Source organism: Gorilla gorilla, chromosome 15 (assembly GCF_029281585.2).
Source record: "Gorilla gorilla gorilla isolate KB3781 chromosome 15, NHGRI_mGorGor1-v2.1_pri, whole genome shotgun sequence".
NCBI classification, from domain to species: domain Eukaryota; kingdom Metazoa; phylum Chordata; class Mammalia; order Primates; family Hominidae; genus Gorilla; species Gorilla gorilla.
In genome coordinates, this window is record NC_073239.2 from 80,213,622 (window position 1) to 80,233,043 (window position 19,422).

At 41.4% G+C, this 19,422-nt stretch overlaps 1 protein-coding gene across 1 annotated transcript; it reads right to left on the reverse strand.

Moving 5' to 3' along the window:
• Positions 1 to 11,232: 11,232 nt before the first annotated feature.
• On the reverse strand, positions 11,233 to 18,368 carry GPHB5 (glycoprotein hormone subunit beta 5). Its single transcript, XM_004055276.5, has 3 exons — positions 18,243 to 18,368; positions 17,064 to 17,268; positions 11,233 to 12,536 (listed from the first exon to the last, which is right to left on the reverse strand). Exons 2-3 carry the CDS (start codon positions 17,265 to 17,267, stop codon positions 12,348 to 12,350), a joined length of 393 nt encoding a protein of 130 aa, XP_004055324.1. The 5' UTR covers position 17,268; positions 18,243 to 18,368; the 3' UTR covers positions 11,233 to 12,347.
• Positions 18,369 to 19,422: the final 1,054 nt, after the last annotated feature.

Sequence of the window (19,422 nt, forward strand, 5' to 3'; positions counted from 1 at the left end):
TTACAAGCATGAGCCACCGTGCCAAGCCATCACCTGAATAATCTTTATGTGAGCAACACAGTAAAACCAAGAAAGCATGATCTGTTCATGCATTTCGTGTAGAAAGAACTTGCAAACTAACAGGATAAAATTTTTATTTTAAGTGCATAATTCTGTATGTATATACTTCCTTGAGATAATAACTATTAATAGTTCATCAATATCCCTTATTGTGTATGTGTACAGTTTATTTTCAGTGAATAAATGCTCTTTCAAACGATTTTAACTCACATTTGCAACTTGGAGATAGTCACATTTATTCCTTGCTTGTAATTCTTTGAAATTACCAAAAGAAAACTACTATTCTTAGTATTATTGATATTCTTTATTAAAATAAAGTGTTTTTTGTCTTTTAGCGAATGTCTGTTTGTTTGGTGTTGTCAGGGGCGTGGATAAGGAGGTGTTTGTATTTTTGGCTTTGCATGACTTTCCAAAGCCCCCATGGCTCACAATTAAGGTCAAAGCATATAACTAACTGTTCTTGTGTATCAGGAAGCCTTTATTTTAAAAACTCAATTATTTAGTATGCTAAACAAATTGTACAGCCAGAGGAACTTAGGGTCAAATATAAAGCCAAAGAGCTTGGAAAGGTTTACTTTATTTCTGATAATGAGGACCTGGAAAAGAGAATAGAATAATCCCTCTGCATTTCTTAACGTTGGAGACAAATCCCTGCCTTACATTGCCAATTACAGTGCTTTACACCTGCTCCCCTTATTTTCTCATCCTTCCCTAGTTCTTGTCCCAGATATCACCTGCTCAGAAAGCTTCAGTACCCTCTTCAGACACTCTAGGATCACAACCACAAGCCTCTAAGCCTACTAGACTTCCCTGTATACAATTCCAGACAATCCCATTCGTTAAACCAACGGATTGCTTGAGTCTTGAGCCTGGGAAGTCAAGGCTGCAGTGAGCCAAGATCGTGCTACTGCACCCCAGCCTTGGTGACAGAGAGAAACACTGTTTCAAAATAAAAAAGCTCCCACTGAAAAATAAAATTCCAGGAAATTCCCCCTTTTTACCATTTATTAGCTACAAAGTAACACACTTCTGATTCTAACAGACCCTCTGAATGAAGCGGACTGCTCCTGCAGCAGGACCCAGGAGAACCCCCCAAAACTGTGAGTGCCCCAACTGTGGAAGGGGGAAAGGGAAACCCTCCTCTCCTGAACACACACGTGCACTGGAGAAGATGAAGGTCTGTTTGCTGGAAAAGTTTCCAACTTTACCAGAAGCTGAGTCAATTTGGAAAGCCAAGGGAAATACAGGGGTACAGGAAGCAGCAGAAAGGCCCTGGGAGCTCGCTGGGTCCCCAAGCAGCCCATTCCTGCATGGCACCACAGGGATCCATCAGGAGGGCGGGCTGCCAGAGGAGCAGGGGGTAAAACTCCACAGGGAGAAGGAATTGTCTAGCTGAACTTTGTAACAGTTTGGACTCTGTGAGAAGCCTCCTGGCCAGAACTCAGGGGAAGGCGCAAATCCGGTGTCCAGACTCCACAGGCCGGGGAAGAACCAAGCCCTTTTCTTTGGAAGCTGGGAGGCAGATAGCCTGGGGCAGGTTTTCAAGCCCAGATTCCCCTCTGCCTGGAAACGGTCTGGGGGGCTGTTGGGTGGGAGGGCACGGTGGGAGTGAGACAGATTGTTTGGTTTGCGTGGGAGCTGCGTGAGGCCTGTGACTGCTGACTTTCCCCCACTTCCCTGACAACCGGCAAGACACAGCAGAGGCAGCCATAATCCTCCTGGGTACACGACTCCAGTGGCCTGGGAATCTCACCCCCATCCCCCACAGCAGCAGCAGCAGCAAGACCTGACCAAGAGTCTGAGCTCAGACATGCCTAGCCCTGCCCCCACCTGATGGTCCTTCCCTACCCACCCTGGTAGCAGACGATAAAGGGCATATAATCTTGGGAGTTCTAGGGCCCTGCCCCCACCAGTCATCCCCATAATACTACAGCTGATGCTCTCTGGAAAGCACCACCTCCTGGCAGGAGGCCGACCAGCACAAAAATAGAACATTAAACCACCAAAGCTAAGAACCTTCACGGAGGCGAGATTTCCTTGAGAGGTGATTCTAGTTGGCTATTGGGGGTGGTGGGGAGAGAGAGAGAGAGAGAAAATTTATTCCAGGCAGAAAACACCACATATAGACAAGTAGAAGAAAGAAATTCAGAGCTCAAAGACAAGGTGTTCGAATTAACCCAATCCAACAAAGAAAAAAGAATAAGAAAATATGAACAAAGCCTCCAAGATGGCTGGGGTTATGTTAAACAACCAAACCTAAGAATAATTGGTATTCCTGAAGAAGAGGGTAATTCTAAAAGCTTGGAAAACATACTTGGGGGAATAATCGATGCAAACTTCCCTGGTCATGCTAGAGACCTAGACATCCAAATACAAGAAGCACAAAGAACATCCAGGAAATTCATAACAAAAAGATCTTCACCTGTAATCCCAGCACTTTGGGAAGCCGAGGCAGGCAGATCATGAGGTCAGGAGATGGAGACCATCCTGGCTAACACAGTGAAACCCCATCTCTAATAAAAATACAAAAGAAAATTAGCCAGGTGTGGTGGCGGGCACCTGTAGTCCCAGCTACTCAGGAGGCTGAGGCAGGAGAATGGTGTGAACCCAGGAGGTGGAGCTTGCAGTGAGCCAAGATTGCGCCACTGCACTGCAGCCTGGGCAACAGAGCAAGACTCCATCTCAAAAAAAAAAAAAAAAAAAAAATCTTCACCTAGGTACATTGCCATCAGGTTATCCAAAGTTAGGACAAAGGAAAAAAATCTTAAGAGCTGTGAGACAGAAGCACCTATCAGATTAACAGCAGATTTCTCAGCAGAAACCCTACAAGCTGGAAGAGATTGGGGCCCTATCTTCAGCCTCCTCAAACAAAACAATTATCAGCCAAGGATTTTGTATCCAGCGAAACTAAGCATCATATATGAAGGAAAGATACAGTCATTTTCAGACAAATAAATGCTGAGAGAATTCGCCATTACCAAGCCACCACTACAAGAACTGCTATGCTAAAAGGAGCTCTAAATCTTGAAACAAATCCTGGAAACACATCAAAGCAGAACCTCTTTAAAGCATAAATCACACAAGACCTGTAAAGCAAAAATACAAGTTAAAAAGCAAAAACAAAACAAAAAAAAAACAAAGTAGACAGGCAACAAAGAGCATGATGAATGCAACAGTACCTCACATTTCAATACTAACGTTGAATGTAAATGGCCTAAATGCTCCATTTAAAAGATATGGAACCACAGAATGGATAAGAACCCACCAACCATCTACTGCCTTCAGGAGACTCACCTAGCACATAAGGACTCACATAAAGTAAAGGGGAGGAAAAAGGCATTTCATGAAAATGGACACCAAAAGTGAGCAGGGGTAGCGATTCTTACATCAGAAAAACAAACTTTAAAGCCACAGCAGTTAAAAGAGACAAAGAGGGACATTATATAATGGTAAAAGGCCTTGTCCAACAGGAAAATGTCACAATTCTAAACATATATGAACCTAACACTGGAGCTCCCAAATTTATAAGACAATTACTAATGAACTTAAGAAATGAGATAGACAGCAACACAATAATAGTGGGGACTTCAGTACTCTACTAACAGCACTAGACAGGTCATCAAGACAGAAAGTTAACAAAGAAACAATAGATTTAAACTATACCTTGGAACAAATGGACTTCACAGATATATACAGAACATTATCATCCAATAACCACAGAATACACATTCTATTCAACAGTGCATGGAACTTTCTCCAAGATCGACCATATGATAGGCCATAAAACAAGCCTCAATAAATTTAAGAAAATTGAAATTATATCAAGCACTCTCCCAGACCACAGTGGAATAAAACTGGAAATCAACTCCAAAAGGAAGCTTCAAAACCATGAAAATACATGGAAATTAAATAACCTTCTCCTGAATGAGCATTGGGTCAAAAACGAAATCAACATTGAAATTCAAAAATTCTTCAGACTGAACAACAATAATGACACAACCTATCAAAACCTCTGGGATACAGCAAAGGCAGTGCTAAGAGAAAAGTTCATAGCCCTAAATGCCTACATCAAAAAGACTGAAACAGCACAAAGAGACATTCTAAGGTCACACCTCAAGGAACTAGAGAAACAAGAACAAACCAAACTCAAACCCAGCAGAAGAAAGGAAATAACCAAGGCCAGAGCAGAACTAAATGAAATTGAAACAAAAATAAATACAAAAGATAAATGAAACAAAAAGCAGGTTCTTTGAAAAGATAAATAAAATTGATAGACCATTAGCAAGATTAACCAAGAAGGAAGAGAAAAAATCCAAATAACCTCACTAAGAAACGAAACAGGAGATATTACAACTGACAGCACTGAAATACAAAAGATCACTCAAGGCTACTATGAACACCTTTACTCACATAAACTGGAAAACCTAGAAGAGATGGATAAATTCCTGGAAAAATACAACCCTCCTAGGTAAATCACCAAAGAATTAGATACCCTGAACAGACCAACAACAAGCGGCAAGACTGAAATAAATGGTAATTTAAAAATTACCAACAAAAAAAGTACAGGACCAAATGGATTCACAGCAGAATTCTACCAGACATTCAAAAAATTGGTACCAATCCTTTTGACGGTATTCCACAAGATAGAGAAAGAAGGAACCCTCCATAATTCATTCAATGAAGCCAACATCACCCTAATACCAAAACCAAGAAAGGACCTAACGAAAAAACAAAACTACAGACCGATATCCTTGATGAACGTAGATGCTAAGATCCTTAACAAAATACTTGCTAACTGAATCCAGCAAAAAGATTATCAAAAAGATAATCCACAATGATCAAGTGGGTTTCATACGAGGGATGGTTTAATATACACAAGTCAATAAATGTGATACACAACATAAACAGGTTAAAAACAAAAATCACATGATCATCTCAATAGATGCAGAAAAAGCATTCAGCAAAATTCAGAATCACTTTACGATTAAAACTCTCAGCAAAATCGGCATAAAAGGGACATACCTTAATGTAATAAAAGCCATCTACGACAAACTCACAGCCAACATAATACTGAATGGGGAAAAGTTGAAAGCATTCCCTCTGAGAACTGGAAAAAGACAAGGACGCCCACTCTCACCACTCCTCTTCAACACAGCACTGGAAGTCCTAGCCAGAGCAATCAGACAAGAGAAAAAAATAAAGGGCATCCAAATCGGTAAAGAGGAAGTCAAACTGTCACTGTTTGCTGACGATATGATTGTTTACCTTGAAAACCCTAAGTCCTCCTCAAGAAAGCTCCTAGAACTGATAAAAAAAAATTCAGCAAAGTTTCCAGATACAAGATTAATGTACACTAGTCAGTAGCTCTTCTATACACCAACAGCGACCAAGTAGAGAATCAAATAAAAAACTCAACCCCTTTTACAATAGCTGCAAAAGAAAGAAAAAAAAAAAGGAAACTTAGGAATATACCTAACAAAGGATTCGAAAGACCTCTACAAGGAAAACTACAAAACACTGCTGAAAGAAATCATAGATGACACAAAAAAATGGAAACACATCCCATGCTCATGGATGGGTCGAATCAATAGTGTGAAAATGACCATACTGCCAAAAGCAATCTACAAATTCAATGCAATCCCCATCAAAATACCACCATCACTCTTCACAGAATTAGAAAAAACCATTCTAAAATTCGTATGGAACCAAAACAGAGCCCACATAGCCAAAGCAAGACTAAGCAAAAAGAACAAATCTGGAGGTGTCTGATCTCAACTATCTCACCTAGGTACATTGTCATCAGGTTATCCAAAGTTAAGATGAAGGAAAAAAATCTTAAGAGCTGTGAGACAGAAGCAACTATCTGATCTCAAACTCTACTATAAGGCCATAGTCACCAAAACAGCGTAGTACTGGTGCAAAAATAGGCACAAAGACCAAGAGGACAGAATAGAGAACCCAGAAATAAATCCAAATACTTACAGCCAACTGACCTTCGACAAAGCAAACAAAAACATAAAGTGGAGAAAGGACACCCTTTTCAACAAACGGTGCTGGGATAACTGGCTAGTCAAATGTAGGAGAATGAGACTGGATCCTCATCTCACACAAAAATCAACTCAAGATGGATTAAGGACTTAAACCTAAGACCTGAAACTATAAAAATTCTACAAGATAACACTGGAAAATCCCATCTAGACATTGGTTTAGGCAAGGATTTCATCACCAAGAACCCAAAAGCAAACGCAATAAAAACAAAGATAAATAGCTGGGACCTAATTAAACTAAAGTGCTTTTCCGCAGCAAAAGGAACAGTCAGCAGATTAAACAGACAACCCACAGAATAGGAGAAAATCTTCACAATCTATACATCTGACAAAGGACTAATCCAGAATCTACAGCGAACTCAAACAAATTAGTAAGAAAAAACAAACAATCCCATCAAAAAGTGGACTAAGGACATGAATAGACAATTCTCAAAAGAAGATATACAATATACAAATGGCCAACAAACATATGAAAAAATGCACAACATGACTAATGATCAGGGAAATGCAAATCAAAACCACAATGTGATACCATCTCACTCCTGCAAGAATGGCCATAATCAAAAAGTCAAAAAAACAGTAGATATTGGCGTGGATACAGTGAACAGGGAACACTTCTACACTGCTGGTGGGAATGTAAACTAGTACAGCCTCTATGGAAAACAGTGTGGAGATTATTTAAAGATCTAAAAGTACAACTACCATTGGATCCAGCAATCCCACTGCTGGGTATTTACCCAGACGAAAAGAAGTCATTATTCAAAAAAGATATTTGCACACGCATTTTTATGGTGGCCCAATTCACAATTGCAAAATCGTGGAACTAACCCAAATGTTCATCAACCAAAGAGTGGATAAAGAAGCTGTGGTATATATATATACACCACATACATATATATATATATGTATATGTATATGTATATATGTATATGTGTATATGTGTATATATATGTATATACGTATATATACATATATATACAATGGAATATTACACAGCCATAAAAAGGAATGAATTAACAGCATTTGCAGTGACCTAGATGAGATTGGAGACTATTATTCTAAGTGAAGTAACTCACGAATGGAAAACCAAACATTGTATGTTCTCACTGAAATGCGGGAGCTAAGCTATGAGGATGCAAAAGCATAAGAATGATGCAATAGACTTTGGGGGCTTTGGGGGAAGAGTGGGAGGGGAGCGAGGGATAGAAGACTACAAATAGGGTGCAGTGTATACTGCTCAGGTGTTAGTTGCACCAAAATCTCACAAATCACCACTAAAGAACTTACTCATGTAACCAAATACCACCTGTGCCCCAACAACTTATGTAAAAATAAAAAATAAACACATTTCCAAGAGTAAGGAGTTGCTGAGAGTTAGTTTATGCACCAGAGTCAATTCCCCTGCACCACTCCTCACATGCCTAGGAAACAAGTTTAGAACATACATCCCTCAGTTCCGCAACAGTCTCTTTGAATTTCCCTTCAAGGCTCTGCTTTTACTCCCTCAGTCTCCAGTTAAGCTACAGCAAAACATTATCTTCCTAGAGGTTATACAGGAAACCAGAGAAAAGTTCCACTGTCCATAAAACAGCCCAAACTTGCACGGAGCCACCTCCAAGAAAGATGGCAGAAATGCTAATCAATGGTAAGAGATAGTCTGACGATAAACTTAAAGACTTCTCCAAGCAGGAATAACTTGTAAGAAGCATTCCAAAAAGGCACTGTGCTCTAGTGGAAAACGTTTGGTTCTGATTCAAAGACACCTAGCATGTGCTACTTATTAGCTCTGTGACCTTGGCCAAGTTATTTGACCTCTCTGAGCTTCTATTTCATCATCCGTAAAATGCTAATGGTAAAATGACAATGACAATGCTTACTAGCATAGTTAATACAATAACTAGGAAGTATTAATATAAAGGATTCTGCTTATAGTAAGAGATCCATAAATAGTAACAATACATATTTTTTTATTTTCCAAACACAGTACCTTGCACAAAATTTAAGTTAATAAATATTTGTGGAAAGAAGGAAGGGAGAAAGGAAAAGGGAGACTTGAAAAAGATTCAAGTTTAGCACAGTATAAATCCGATAGCGGCTTTCCTCTTTTTCACTAATAAATTCTCTGATTATAACATAGATCTATTGAGGAAATTGTTTGAATACCATGGACTATTAGCACACAGATCCCACAGATCAGAGCCCTCTGGTGGCCATTGCAGCTTTGCTACCTGTTAGAACAATTTTGCCCACCTTGTCTCTTACAGCTGCATGTCGCCACCTGGTCCCTGTTGTCCTAGATCCCTGTCTCCTACGCTGACACCAGAAGCCCAGTTCCACAGCAGCTTCCCCTGGCATCAACCTCAGCCTAGAAAGGACAGTGACGATCAAGCTTTTCTGAGATGCACCCCTCACTAGTCATTCTTTGTTCGTTGTAAAAGAAATGGCCACTAAACCCTCCAGATGAACACAGCCAACTGGTGAGTTCTCTAGTCTTATGTAATAAATCCATTCTGGCAGGCCCACCTCTCTGTGCCTTTTGTTCCTCAGTACTCTGCCAGGACAGTTCTGGTATCTTCTTTTCATTAATGCAAGCCACCATTTTCCTCACTCTTGAAGGACACTTCCCAACAGCACACTGGGACCGGATCCAGGTGTCCTTTTGATTACATTACATTCTGATAATGCCTGCATATGGATGAAATCTTCTTATCCAGTCTTATATTCTGGCACCCCACCCCCCATATCCCTGACTGAACCCCCCAAGATCCATTGCTAAGCACACTCCACCAATTCCTCCTGGTTTACATTGTCAAATCCTGAAGCTCCTTCAGGGGAGACGCTTGTTCCTCCCACCACAGAGCAAGTCCTTTCCCAGCCAGATCATCCTGAGACTTGACTATAATGAACCATCTGCAATAATACGGGATTGTGGGCAGTATTTGAGGAGGGCAAGTATCATCATGTAAAGCATCCTCCTCAGCATGGTCTCCAGGCAAGGGGAGTCTGCTCTCCACTAGCAAGGAGGGGCCAGGAGGTTCTTCTGCAGGGAAACCTCAAGTCCATCATCCACCTAACTGTTCCCATTCCAGGTCTCTATGTCTCACTTTTTCCCTATTAGGACCTTGACTTAAGTATAGGAGACTTGCCAGAGTGGTAAATTCAGCCCTTTTATTAATTCAGCTGCTTTCTCAATTAGATATTAGGCCTAATTTTCAGCACAGTCTGTCCTTCAGCTGCATTCGAAGACAATCTCTTCAAATCAGCTTTCATATCATGTCTGAGGGCTTTTATTGCACTTAACGACCAACTAATCCCACTGTCCTTATAATTACCATGGTCTTCAATATCTCCCAAATGTTACTGTATTAGCCAGTGCATGCCTTCCCATATGTATTCCAGATCAATTCACTACAAGGCAGTCAGTACGTGAACTGCACATTTTGGTCAATGGCAGACGGCACATATGGTGGTGGTCCCATAAGATTATATTTTTTCTGTACTTGTTCTATGTTTAGATACACAAATACTTACCATTGTTTTACAGTTGCCTACAGCATTCAGTATAGTAATCTGCTGTACAGATTTGTAGCCTAGCAGCGATAAGCTATACTACATAGCTTAGCTATGTAGTAGGCTATACTGTCTAGGTTTGTGTAATTACACTATGATGTTCTCACAATGACAAAATTACCTAATGATGCATTTCTCATAACGTACCCTCGTTAAGTGACCCATGACTGTAATTGTGATGCTACAGCATGCTACATCCTGCATTAAAGCTGAGCTTCCCAAAAGACAGCTAAGCTGGGGTTTATTCATTTGGCCCCTTAAATCCACTCTCTACCTTTCTTCAACTTGATGCCTAGGAGGCCAACATTTATGGACTGAATCAATGGGTTTTCTCACTCTCTGCTTTCCCATTTGATTCCCATGTGTTGTTTTTTTTTTTTAAGAGATGGGGTCTTGCTCTGTCATTCAGGCTGGCGTGCAGTGGCACAATCACAGCTCACTTGCAGCCTTGACCTCCCAGTCTCAAGGGATCCTCCCACCTCAGCGCCCTGAGTAGTTGGGACTACAGCTGCGCACCACCACACCCAGCTAATTTTTTTTATTTTTTGAAGAGACAGGGTCTCACCATGTTGCCCAGGCTAGTCTCAAACTCCTGGCCTCAAGTAATTCTTCCACCTCGGCTTCCCAAAGTGCTGGGATTACAGGCATGAGCCACCACGCCCAGCTTGATTCCCATTTCATTCAACAGAAGACCAGGGGATGGGAGGAGAGTGAGGATGGGTATCTGCTCCCCCACCTCCCTCCCTACCAGGTCTCAGTTTGGGAAGGGCTGCATCCTCCTACCAAAGGCTGCAGCTCCTGTCAAGGATCTCACTCCTACAGTTCTCTCTGGGGTCTGACAATCACTCCCTCCTCTTGTTCCTTCAGCCTAGGGTTGTCCATTGCCGCTGAACCAGATCTGTTTCAACCCCACTTGTTGGTTTCCTTAATTCTGCCTACACATTTGTAAATCATCTCTTCTGTATCCCACTACAATAGATCACCGGTTTCCTGCCAGGACCTTTATTCATGCTACGGTCATCTTTTCTCAAATCCTGGCAAGCCCTTTGTGCCTCAGAAAATTCTGAGGAAAGTCTTTAGGGATGGGTTGAAAACACTTGAGTGGCACCACTCAGGATTCATCCCTAATCATCACCCACTGTTCCAGCAGAGACCCCAGGTACTTGCCTTCTTCTTATGTTAGAGTGACTTCCATTCCTACCAACACATCTGCTAAAGGTTGGGTGGATTTTGCTCCTGCCCTTTGTTCCCAGATGTTCACCCCACAACCCAGTACTTGACTGTCAATCTCCATATTTGCTTTACTGTGTTTTAGGGGGACTCCTTGAGTTCTTATTCAAGAAGGACTCCTGGCTCCCAGGGGTATGTCTATGCAGTTTGTGCCACCGTTGGGACTCATGCTACCCAGAGTCATCTGTCTGTGTCCCTTACTAAACATGACATGCCACATAAATGCTTAAGTAAAAATAACCTTGTAGTTTATTTGAGGTGTGCTTCTCACTGTCATTCCAAGTATACTAAGAATTAAAAAGACTTTCTTGAATGTTGTCATGAATCCAAAAGACAGAGGACATGCTTTATTGGCATTAATATAGGTTTTCTTGGCACATTATGAAAAAGGAACAAGGTTAAATTCAACCTCAAAAATGCCAGAATTAAAGACATTTGCATAACATTAGAGTTTTGGAGGTTTTTTCCAGCCACAGAATTAGCTACTGTAAGATTTTAGAGAGGCAGGAGCTAGAAAATCACAGACTTTTTCCTCTGAGCCAGCCATGCAGTTTTACCCCTAAACGCATACAAAATTTCTGAGTTTAGTAAGTTACAACTTAAATTTAAAATATGATAAATGGGGAAGAATACTTGTGATTGGCCATTTTGCCATAGCTTTGGGAGAACATCATACTCTAAAACATGAGTTTAGTTTAATAAGTTTTAAGGCTAAATGAGATAGCTATTAGTTACATATTTTATTTGTTTTTTTTTTCTTTTAATCCCAACGTAGCCTCTTTATTAAGACTCTTAAGGGAGCTAGCGAATTTTGCTAGGGAAAAGAATTATCCAAATCCAAACATCTTTTCATTGAAGCTACTCTCTTTGTATATCTGAGCAGTCTTATTTCTTGTGTAGATAATTGCTCAGTTAAAAGGGGAAGGGAGCATTTTCCCTAAAGAAGCTTGCAGCTGGAATTCCTCTGGGGTAAGGAAGACTAGTACATGGGTTTTGTTCATTTCTAGCCCTTTAATCATAAATCCGGTTGGAGATCAGTGGTTAAATAGAACACGAGAATTTAAAGACTTTCCAGCCCCATATCCTAATTACATCCAATGTGTTTAAATCATTAGCATATTATAAGTCCAAATTGGGGGAGGATTGTGATACACAAATTATGTTCCAAGACTCAAGGCAAAGAAAAATTAATTTGCAGGTATGTGAGCTGGAGAAATTATTTTGGTGAAGGCACGAATATTGTTTTGAACTTTTAGCATAAGTAGGCTGCATTTGGGCCTTTTGCCTGAGCTGGACCTAAGGGGCGACAGGTAACCTCCTCCATGGGTGTGGTCGAAATTAAACAGTCTTGCATCCAGGAAGTATAACTGCATGTGCTGCTCACACAGGTGGGTCTGTGAGGCTGAGGCCGCTAGCTGCTCTCTGCAGACCATGCCGGCCTCAGATGGTCTCACACTCCGTGGTGGCAGTGGAGCAGGCTCCGCAGTCACAGCGGACGGCCACGGGATAGGTGTAGAAGGGGTCGACTCCCGGGGCACAGATGGGCAGCTTGACGGTCACCTGTTTGGTCTCGTTGTAGGTACAGACTCGATGATGGGCTTCAATATAGGGGGGTTCCAGAATGGGTTTCTGTCCCCATAGATAGAAAACAGAGAATTCATTAGAACATATGATCTTGTTTCAGTTTTTTAGTATCATTTATCACTATCAGAAATTAACTTGTTATTCGTTGATTTACTTGTTGCTCTGTCATCTCCCAGTAGAAAACAAACTCCTGAAAGCAAGAAGCTGATTTCACTCAAGACCATATTCTAAGCTCCCAGGAGAAACCATAGCACACAGCAAGTGCTGCATGCATAGTCAGCAAATGAATCATCTTAGTCATTGCAAATACCTTCTAACTGGTCTCCCCTCTTCCATTTTTACTCCCTACAATCTATTTGCAACACAGCGGCCCTGAGTGATCCTGTTTAAACCTAAGTCAGATGATGTTACTCCTCTGCCCAAAGCCCCAGTGATTTCCCGTCTCACTCAGAACAAAAATCAAAGACCTTATGATCACCTTCAAGACCTACATCACCTTCTCTGCACCTCTACCTTCTGAAATGCCTGCAACCATTCCCACCTCACTGACTTCCTCACTAGGCTCACAGCGGTCTCCTTATTGTTCCTCTGACCCACCAGGAACAGCCCCAGCTCAGGGCCTTTGCACTTACTGTTCCTTCTGCCTGGAACATTCTTCTCCCATATGATTCATTCCTTCACCAACCTTGGGTTTTTGTTAGAATGTCACCCTCTCAGGGAAGCATTTCCTGACCATCCTATTTAAAATTGCAACATTCCATCTCCATGCCCAGAAACTTCCCATCCCCCATCTTGCTTTATTTTCCACCACAGCACTGATCAATACCACACGACGTAGTCTACCTTTCATTCATTTGTGTGATATTCCTCCCACTCTAGAAAGTAAGCTCTTTTAGGACAGAGATTTTTGCCCACTGTGCCTCAAGTACCTAAAACAGACCCCGGGAGAGTTTCAATAACTATTTGTCATTGAATCAATGAAAGAAAACATTACAAGACAGGTTCCCGAATACTCTGTGCACTGTTCTGATCATCAAAAAGATTCATTTCCTTCCTTCACCTTTTATAAATCTTAAGTTCAAAGACAATTTTGATAAACAGAACACACAGATCAGAAAAAATATCAGCACCTAGCTGGAGTTAAAATCTCGAGCCCTGCAGTCAGAACTATGGAGCTTGAGTCCCTGTTCTACCACTTGCTGGAGACCTTGGAAAATCCACTTAACTTCCTGAAGACTCAGTTTCCTCCTCTGTAAAACAAAATAGCTACCTCCCACCATTGTTTGAGAGATAAGGTAAGATGATATATGCAATGCACAATGTCTAGAACAAAGTAAATGTTCAAAAAATGCAATCCTTTTTTTTTTTTTTTTTTTGAGACGGAGTCTTGCTGTCTCCCAGGCTGGAGTTCAGTGGCGCAATCTCAGCTCATTGCAATCTCCGACTCCCGGGTTCACGCCATTCTCCTGCCTCAGCCTCCCGAGTAGCTGGGACTACAGGCACCCACCACCACGTCTGGCTCATTTTTTGTATTTTTAGTAGAGACAGGGTTTCACCATGTTAGCCAGGATGGTCTCAATCTCCTGACCTCGTGATCTGCCTGCCTCGGCCTCCCAAAGTGCTGGGATTACAGGCGTGAGCCACCACGCCCGGCCAATCCATTGTTCTTATTTGTGCAATTATTATAAGAAAGTAATGAAAATAATAACAAGCTTTCAAATGACAGTACCTTTGCTTTTTTGTTCTTCTTTGTTCTAGGCAAAAAAGAATATATACACATATGTAACTCAGGATGAAGTTCTTGCATGAATGTCATGAAAATAGCAGCCTTACCTTTTTTTTTTTTCTTTTTTCCTTTTTTTTTTTTTTTTTTTTTTGAGATGGAGTCTCACTCTGTCGCCAGGCTGGAGTACAGTGGCATGATCTTGGCTCACTGTAACCTCCACCTCCTGGTTTCAAGCAAGTCTTCTGCCTCAGCCTCCCAAGTAGCTGGGACTACAGGTGCATACCACCATGCCTGGCTAATTTTTGTATTTTTAGTAGAGACAGGGTTTTACTCACCTCTTTACTAAAAACTGGCCAGGATGGTCTCGAACTCCTGACCTCATTATCCACCAACCTCAGCCTCCCAAAGTGCTGAGATTACAGGTGTTAGCCACCACGCCCGGCCAGCCTTGCCTTTGACAAAGACCAGAAGAGCTGAATTTGTCCTCAACTGTTTTCTCCTACCTTCCCGTATTTGCTTTAAGTCCTCTTACCATTAGTACTCCGGGAACCTAGGCAGACCAGATGCCCCGTAAAATTTCATTTTCAGATACATAATTTTTTAGTATAAGTCATCCCAAATACTATATGAGACAGACAAACTTATGCTAAAAATTTATTTATTATTTATCTTAAATTCAAATTTACCTGAGCTTCCTGGTTTTCTGGTTTTATTTCAGTTTGGGTTTCTGTGGGGAGGGGATTGATTGTTTTGTTTTATTTTGTTTGTCTGTTTGTTTGTTTGCTAAATCTGGCAACTCTATACCCAGATTATGAGGAATAGCTATTTTCAACAACCTTCAAATGTAAATCCAGCCAGCCTGTCATCATGAACATCCTTATTTTCAGACATGCTTTCAGTTAAGATCCCCCCCACCAAAAAATCAAGTGCTTTATAGCGCAGAAACTTTCAGATTGCTGGGAAAATGAATCTCATTCTTTTATTTATTTTCTATAGGTAACCTCCCTTTTCATAACACAGTCAAGACATGAATGAAAGCTGGCTAACATCAGGGAGAATCTTGTTCTTTAACGGTTTTGGTGCTTCCATCTTTCCAGTGACAGCACAGTTCCTGACCTCCTATGGGTGACCATGATCCAATTAAAGACATTCATCAGTTTTTAAAAAGAAGAGAAGATGGGCTGAATTGAAGGGAAGCAGGAGTTTGAGGATTTGGCACAGAGAGGGCTTCAAATAGCCCAGACACTAGATGCGAACAGGGAGAGGCCCTGCCAGGCCAGTCCCTGAATAGGAGGAGGTGCCAAGTGCCCCAAGTGAATTTGCTGCCAATTGACAGGCAAAGTCTACTTAGCAAAACCCGATTTTCATTGGGCTAGTAGGGCTCAAGCCCCTGAATGAGGCAAAAAGAAAACTACTTTGATAGAGTAGTTTCATCCAATTTGGAGATTTCATCACTATGACCCAATTCCATTCACAGGGCCATAATTGTACCTAAGCAAGAGCAGGTTACCCTCTGGGTCCCCAAAGAGAAGGCTATTTTTCCCAGTGGCAGTGTCCACTCACAGTGCAAGTGTGATTCTAAATGGCCTTCCATTAGGCTGGAGGATCTACAGCTCCAGGGGGAGGTCCATCCCAGTCAACCAACAAATGTGTATTGAATGCCTTGTTCATACACGACATCTTGACAAAAGCTGTGAAGGTTATAAGAATGAACCTCTGTCCTCAAAAAATTTAAATCACGCGTGTGGTGGGGGAGGAAGTAAGACAAAAAGTAGAGCATAGTCAAGGGCTTACCTGCAAGTCAAAAAAGGCCCAGAAAGGGAGCTGGCACTGCAGATAGGCATCAGGAATAAATAAGATAATGACAGATGGGAAGGAGAAGGGATATGAGGGAAGGAACAAAATGAGATCCATAAGGGCTATTTGATAAAACCTTTGAAAGTCAGTTACCAAGGCCAGAATAAGAAAATGTGTTGTCTCCAGGAAAGCAGGCAGACACCACATTGCTGAGCACCTTGAAAGTTAGTTATTGAATCTGTAGTAGTGTGTGGACATTCAAGGTTTTTGGGCCAGGGAGTGAGAAGGTCAGAGATAGCACTTCATTGGTTACCAAGTGGGCAGGCTTCAGGGGGAAGAGCCCACAGTCACTACGTAATGTGATCTGCTGGGGTGCTGAATAGCTCTCTTCCTCTTCATCACTCAGACAGCTCCTCTTAGCCCAATCGGATTTTAACAAATGTCTCTAGAAAGGCCAGGTGTAATTGAATATGAAGGAACTTAATGGATCCGTCAGTGATAACCCCAGAGGGCTCCCAGAGACTTGAGGAGGAAAAGGGCTGCAGAAGAAGCAGTGAAGGGGTCTCACCCTTCACTGGGACCAACTCTCACCCTTCAGCTCAGGACCTCTTTCTTGGAAACTGGCTATTTATCCAAAATGAGGAAACATAGGGAGGAGTTTGGGTCACAAGCTTGAACCACAAATTGATTCCCAGCTTTACACTGACCCTCTACATGACTTTGCAGCCACTCTCCCTTGAATCCCTCCATGTCATCTGTAAAACGGGTAGAACAGTACATCTTGACCTCCCAGAGATGATTCCCAGATACATAGACACAATGTAAACCAAATTCTTAACCTTATCAATGCTTTGTTAGAGGGGCAACATCATGTTTTTCAAATGACTTTTGGAAGATGCCAATCATAGTTTTGTTTTGGTTTTTTAAGTCCACAGGAAAGGGCAGATGTCCCAGCTCTACCTCATATCATTTAAAAAGTGAACTCTTAAGAATCAGACCCAAGCTGCTGGCCTAGAAGACACTGTCATCTGCACATCTTAGCAACTCACCTCCCAGGTCTCACAGCGACCCCAGCAGGCATCCGTGGTGATCCGAAGGCCCCTGCAGCCTGGCTTCTTGGCCAGGAAAGTAAACTCCCTCACGGCACAGCCCACAAAGGTGCGCAGGTTCCCACTGGAGGCACCGAGGACACAGCCATAGCCAGCCAGAAGGAGGAGGGCCATGGGGCCAAGGAAGAGGAATGCCAGCTTCATGCTGCTCTTCCGGAGAGGGAAAGGACAGAGTTTAACAGATCTGGCTGCCTTCAATGGCGCAGCCAACCATGCATTTGTCACTATCAAAGGGACCTTGCTCCTAGCATTTCAGGGAAAATGAGCCCAGAAATTGTAAATGCCCACAAACTCCAACACAGGCATCCAGAGATTCCAGTAAATGGTGCCAGTGTGGATTCCATGGCCCTCTCTAGATGCCCATCCTCCAAGTGCATTCTCAGGCTTTTCCTTATTGTAACTTAACTGCTGCAGTTGACTTGTGTGTTAAAGAAGTTTGTCCCAGTGGTCTTTCCAAAATAAACATAAAATATGAGTAACACCAAAACTAATCCATAATCCAACAGAATACATGAATACATATAAATTATTTTTATTCAGGTCCAGGGTATTTGGGTGCCATGTTACATACTTTGCTCAAAACTATATTTTCAGTGTCATGATGGGGAGTGATTTGGATGGGGTTGATAAATATTAATAATAGTATTCCCTATATGCATCGTTACTAAACCAACTCACCACTAAACATGGATATGCAGAAGATATCATGAAACCTATCACCTGAGTTGGTGGCCATTCATAAATGTGTCCTACTCACTGTAAATTGCTTCTGCTCTAGGCTTCCACTGCAACAGCACCTACTTATGATTCAATTTAAATCCAAATGATGGAAAGCATAGGAGTTATTTAAAACGTAACCTCAATCCACTGTCAAGTCCATCCTCTCTGGGTCTTGGTCATTCCCCGTGCTCTTTCAGGAGCCAGAATCAACCCCCTTCATGCTTGGCCCACTAGATAAAACTCACGTGGATTTTGAAGTATAAAGGATATGGCATTCATGGACCCTTACCCCCTACTGAATCCATTATTCTCACAGTTCCTACTTCTGACCTTACTGTAGCAAGTTCTCTGGGCTTCCCCTCCTCTGGAATGAGGTTACAAATACGGAGAAGCACTTACCTAATCTTGCAGGAGCCCACTCTTCTTTTAGAGCTGAAACTTGCACTAAGATTTCAGGAAGTCACAATGAATGGTAGAAGTTTGCCCTGGGTAAATGTCTCTACCTTCTGTTACTGGGCTGCTTGATTGCTCAAATATATAGGAAAGGTCTTGTCAATCAAAACAAAAGAGAGGCAGATCCTTACAGGAACTACTAAACACATCAAAGCCATGGAATAGAAAGCCAGTCTCTATTTTCCAAAACTGATTAACTTAAAGGGTGTTGTTTTGTTTCTCGACATCACCTGCTGAAACAGAAAGTTACCTTGGTGGGTGGCATAATCCTAAGGAAATAGTCAGAGGTAGTTCCACCTGGTTCTCAGGAGAACAAATGCATTGTGGCAGATGGATTAAATTTTCCTTCATGGTAACCACAAGTTTCCTTTGAAACAGGGGTAAGTGACTAGCAGCTCATGGCAAACCCTTTCCTTTAACCGACAACATGTTTCAATGCACTGAAAAATAACAAAACAATAATTCTTGCTGGAAAGAACAGAGGATCACTACCTGAAAAGATGGAAATCACAGTGAGAAGAAACATGTCGAAAGTCTTAAAATTAGCTAAGAATTAGATGATATTAATAACACCTTAAAATGAATCATTTAGGAAAAAATACCAAGATGTTCCAAGTGATTATCTTCCAGCATGGGAATTAAAGAAAACTTTTCATTTCCTTTATATGGTTTTTAGCATTTTTCACATGTTCTACATTGGGCAGACTTTTGTAATAAAGAGTCAGTCAATATCAATGTTTTAAAATTAAAATAAACCAATAGGTATGCATTTGTTCTGACTGTAAGGACATTCAGTGCTGCTCTGATAGAGAAGTTTTATCAGATTTTTGGTCTTAAATGATTCAAATAAGAACAAAATATTTTTATGAGTATGGGATATAGTTTATATTTCAATCTACAATAACAGCATATGAGTGGATTAAAAATATACTTGTTCATGGCATTTTTCTGGGTACTCTAAAAAGTAAATGAAGCAGACATCATCTTTGCCCTTAGGAGTTTTGATATCATAGTACATAATGACGTAGGCAGAGACATTGAAGATGCACACTAACTAACTAGTGGAACAAAGTAAAGAAGTTAAACCATTTCCACTTTCTGCAAAGAAAAGTGTTCTTTAAATAAA

What these genes read in the sequence shown, in the direction of transcription:
- GPHB5 (XM_004055276.5), bottom strand. Translation starts at nt 17,267, where the DNA reads ATGAAGCTGGCATTCCTCTTCCTTGGCCCCATGGCCCTCCTCCTTCTG. An exon ending in GTCGCTGTGAGACCTGGGAG is followed by an intron (nt 12,537 to 17,063) that starts GTGAGTTGCTAA and finishes CTATGGGGACAG; the next exon opens with AAACCCATTCTGGAACCCCC.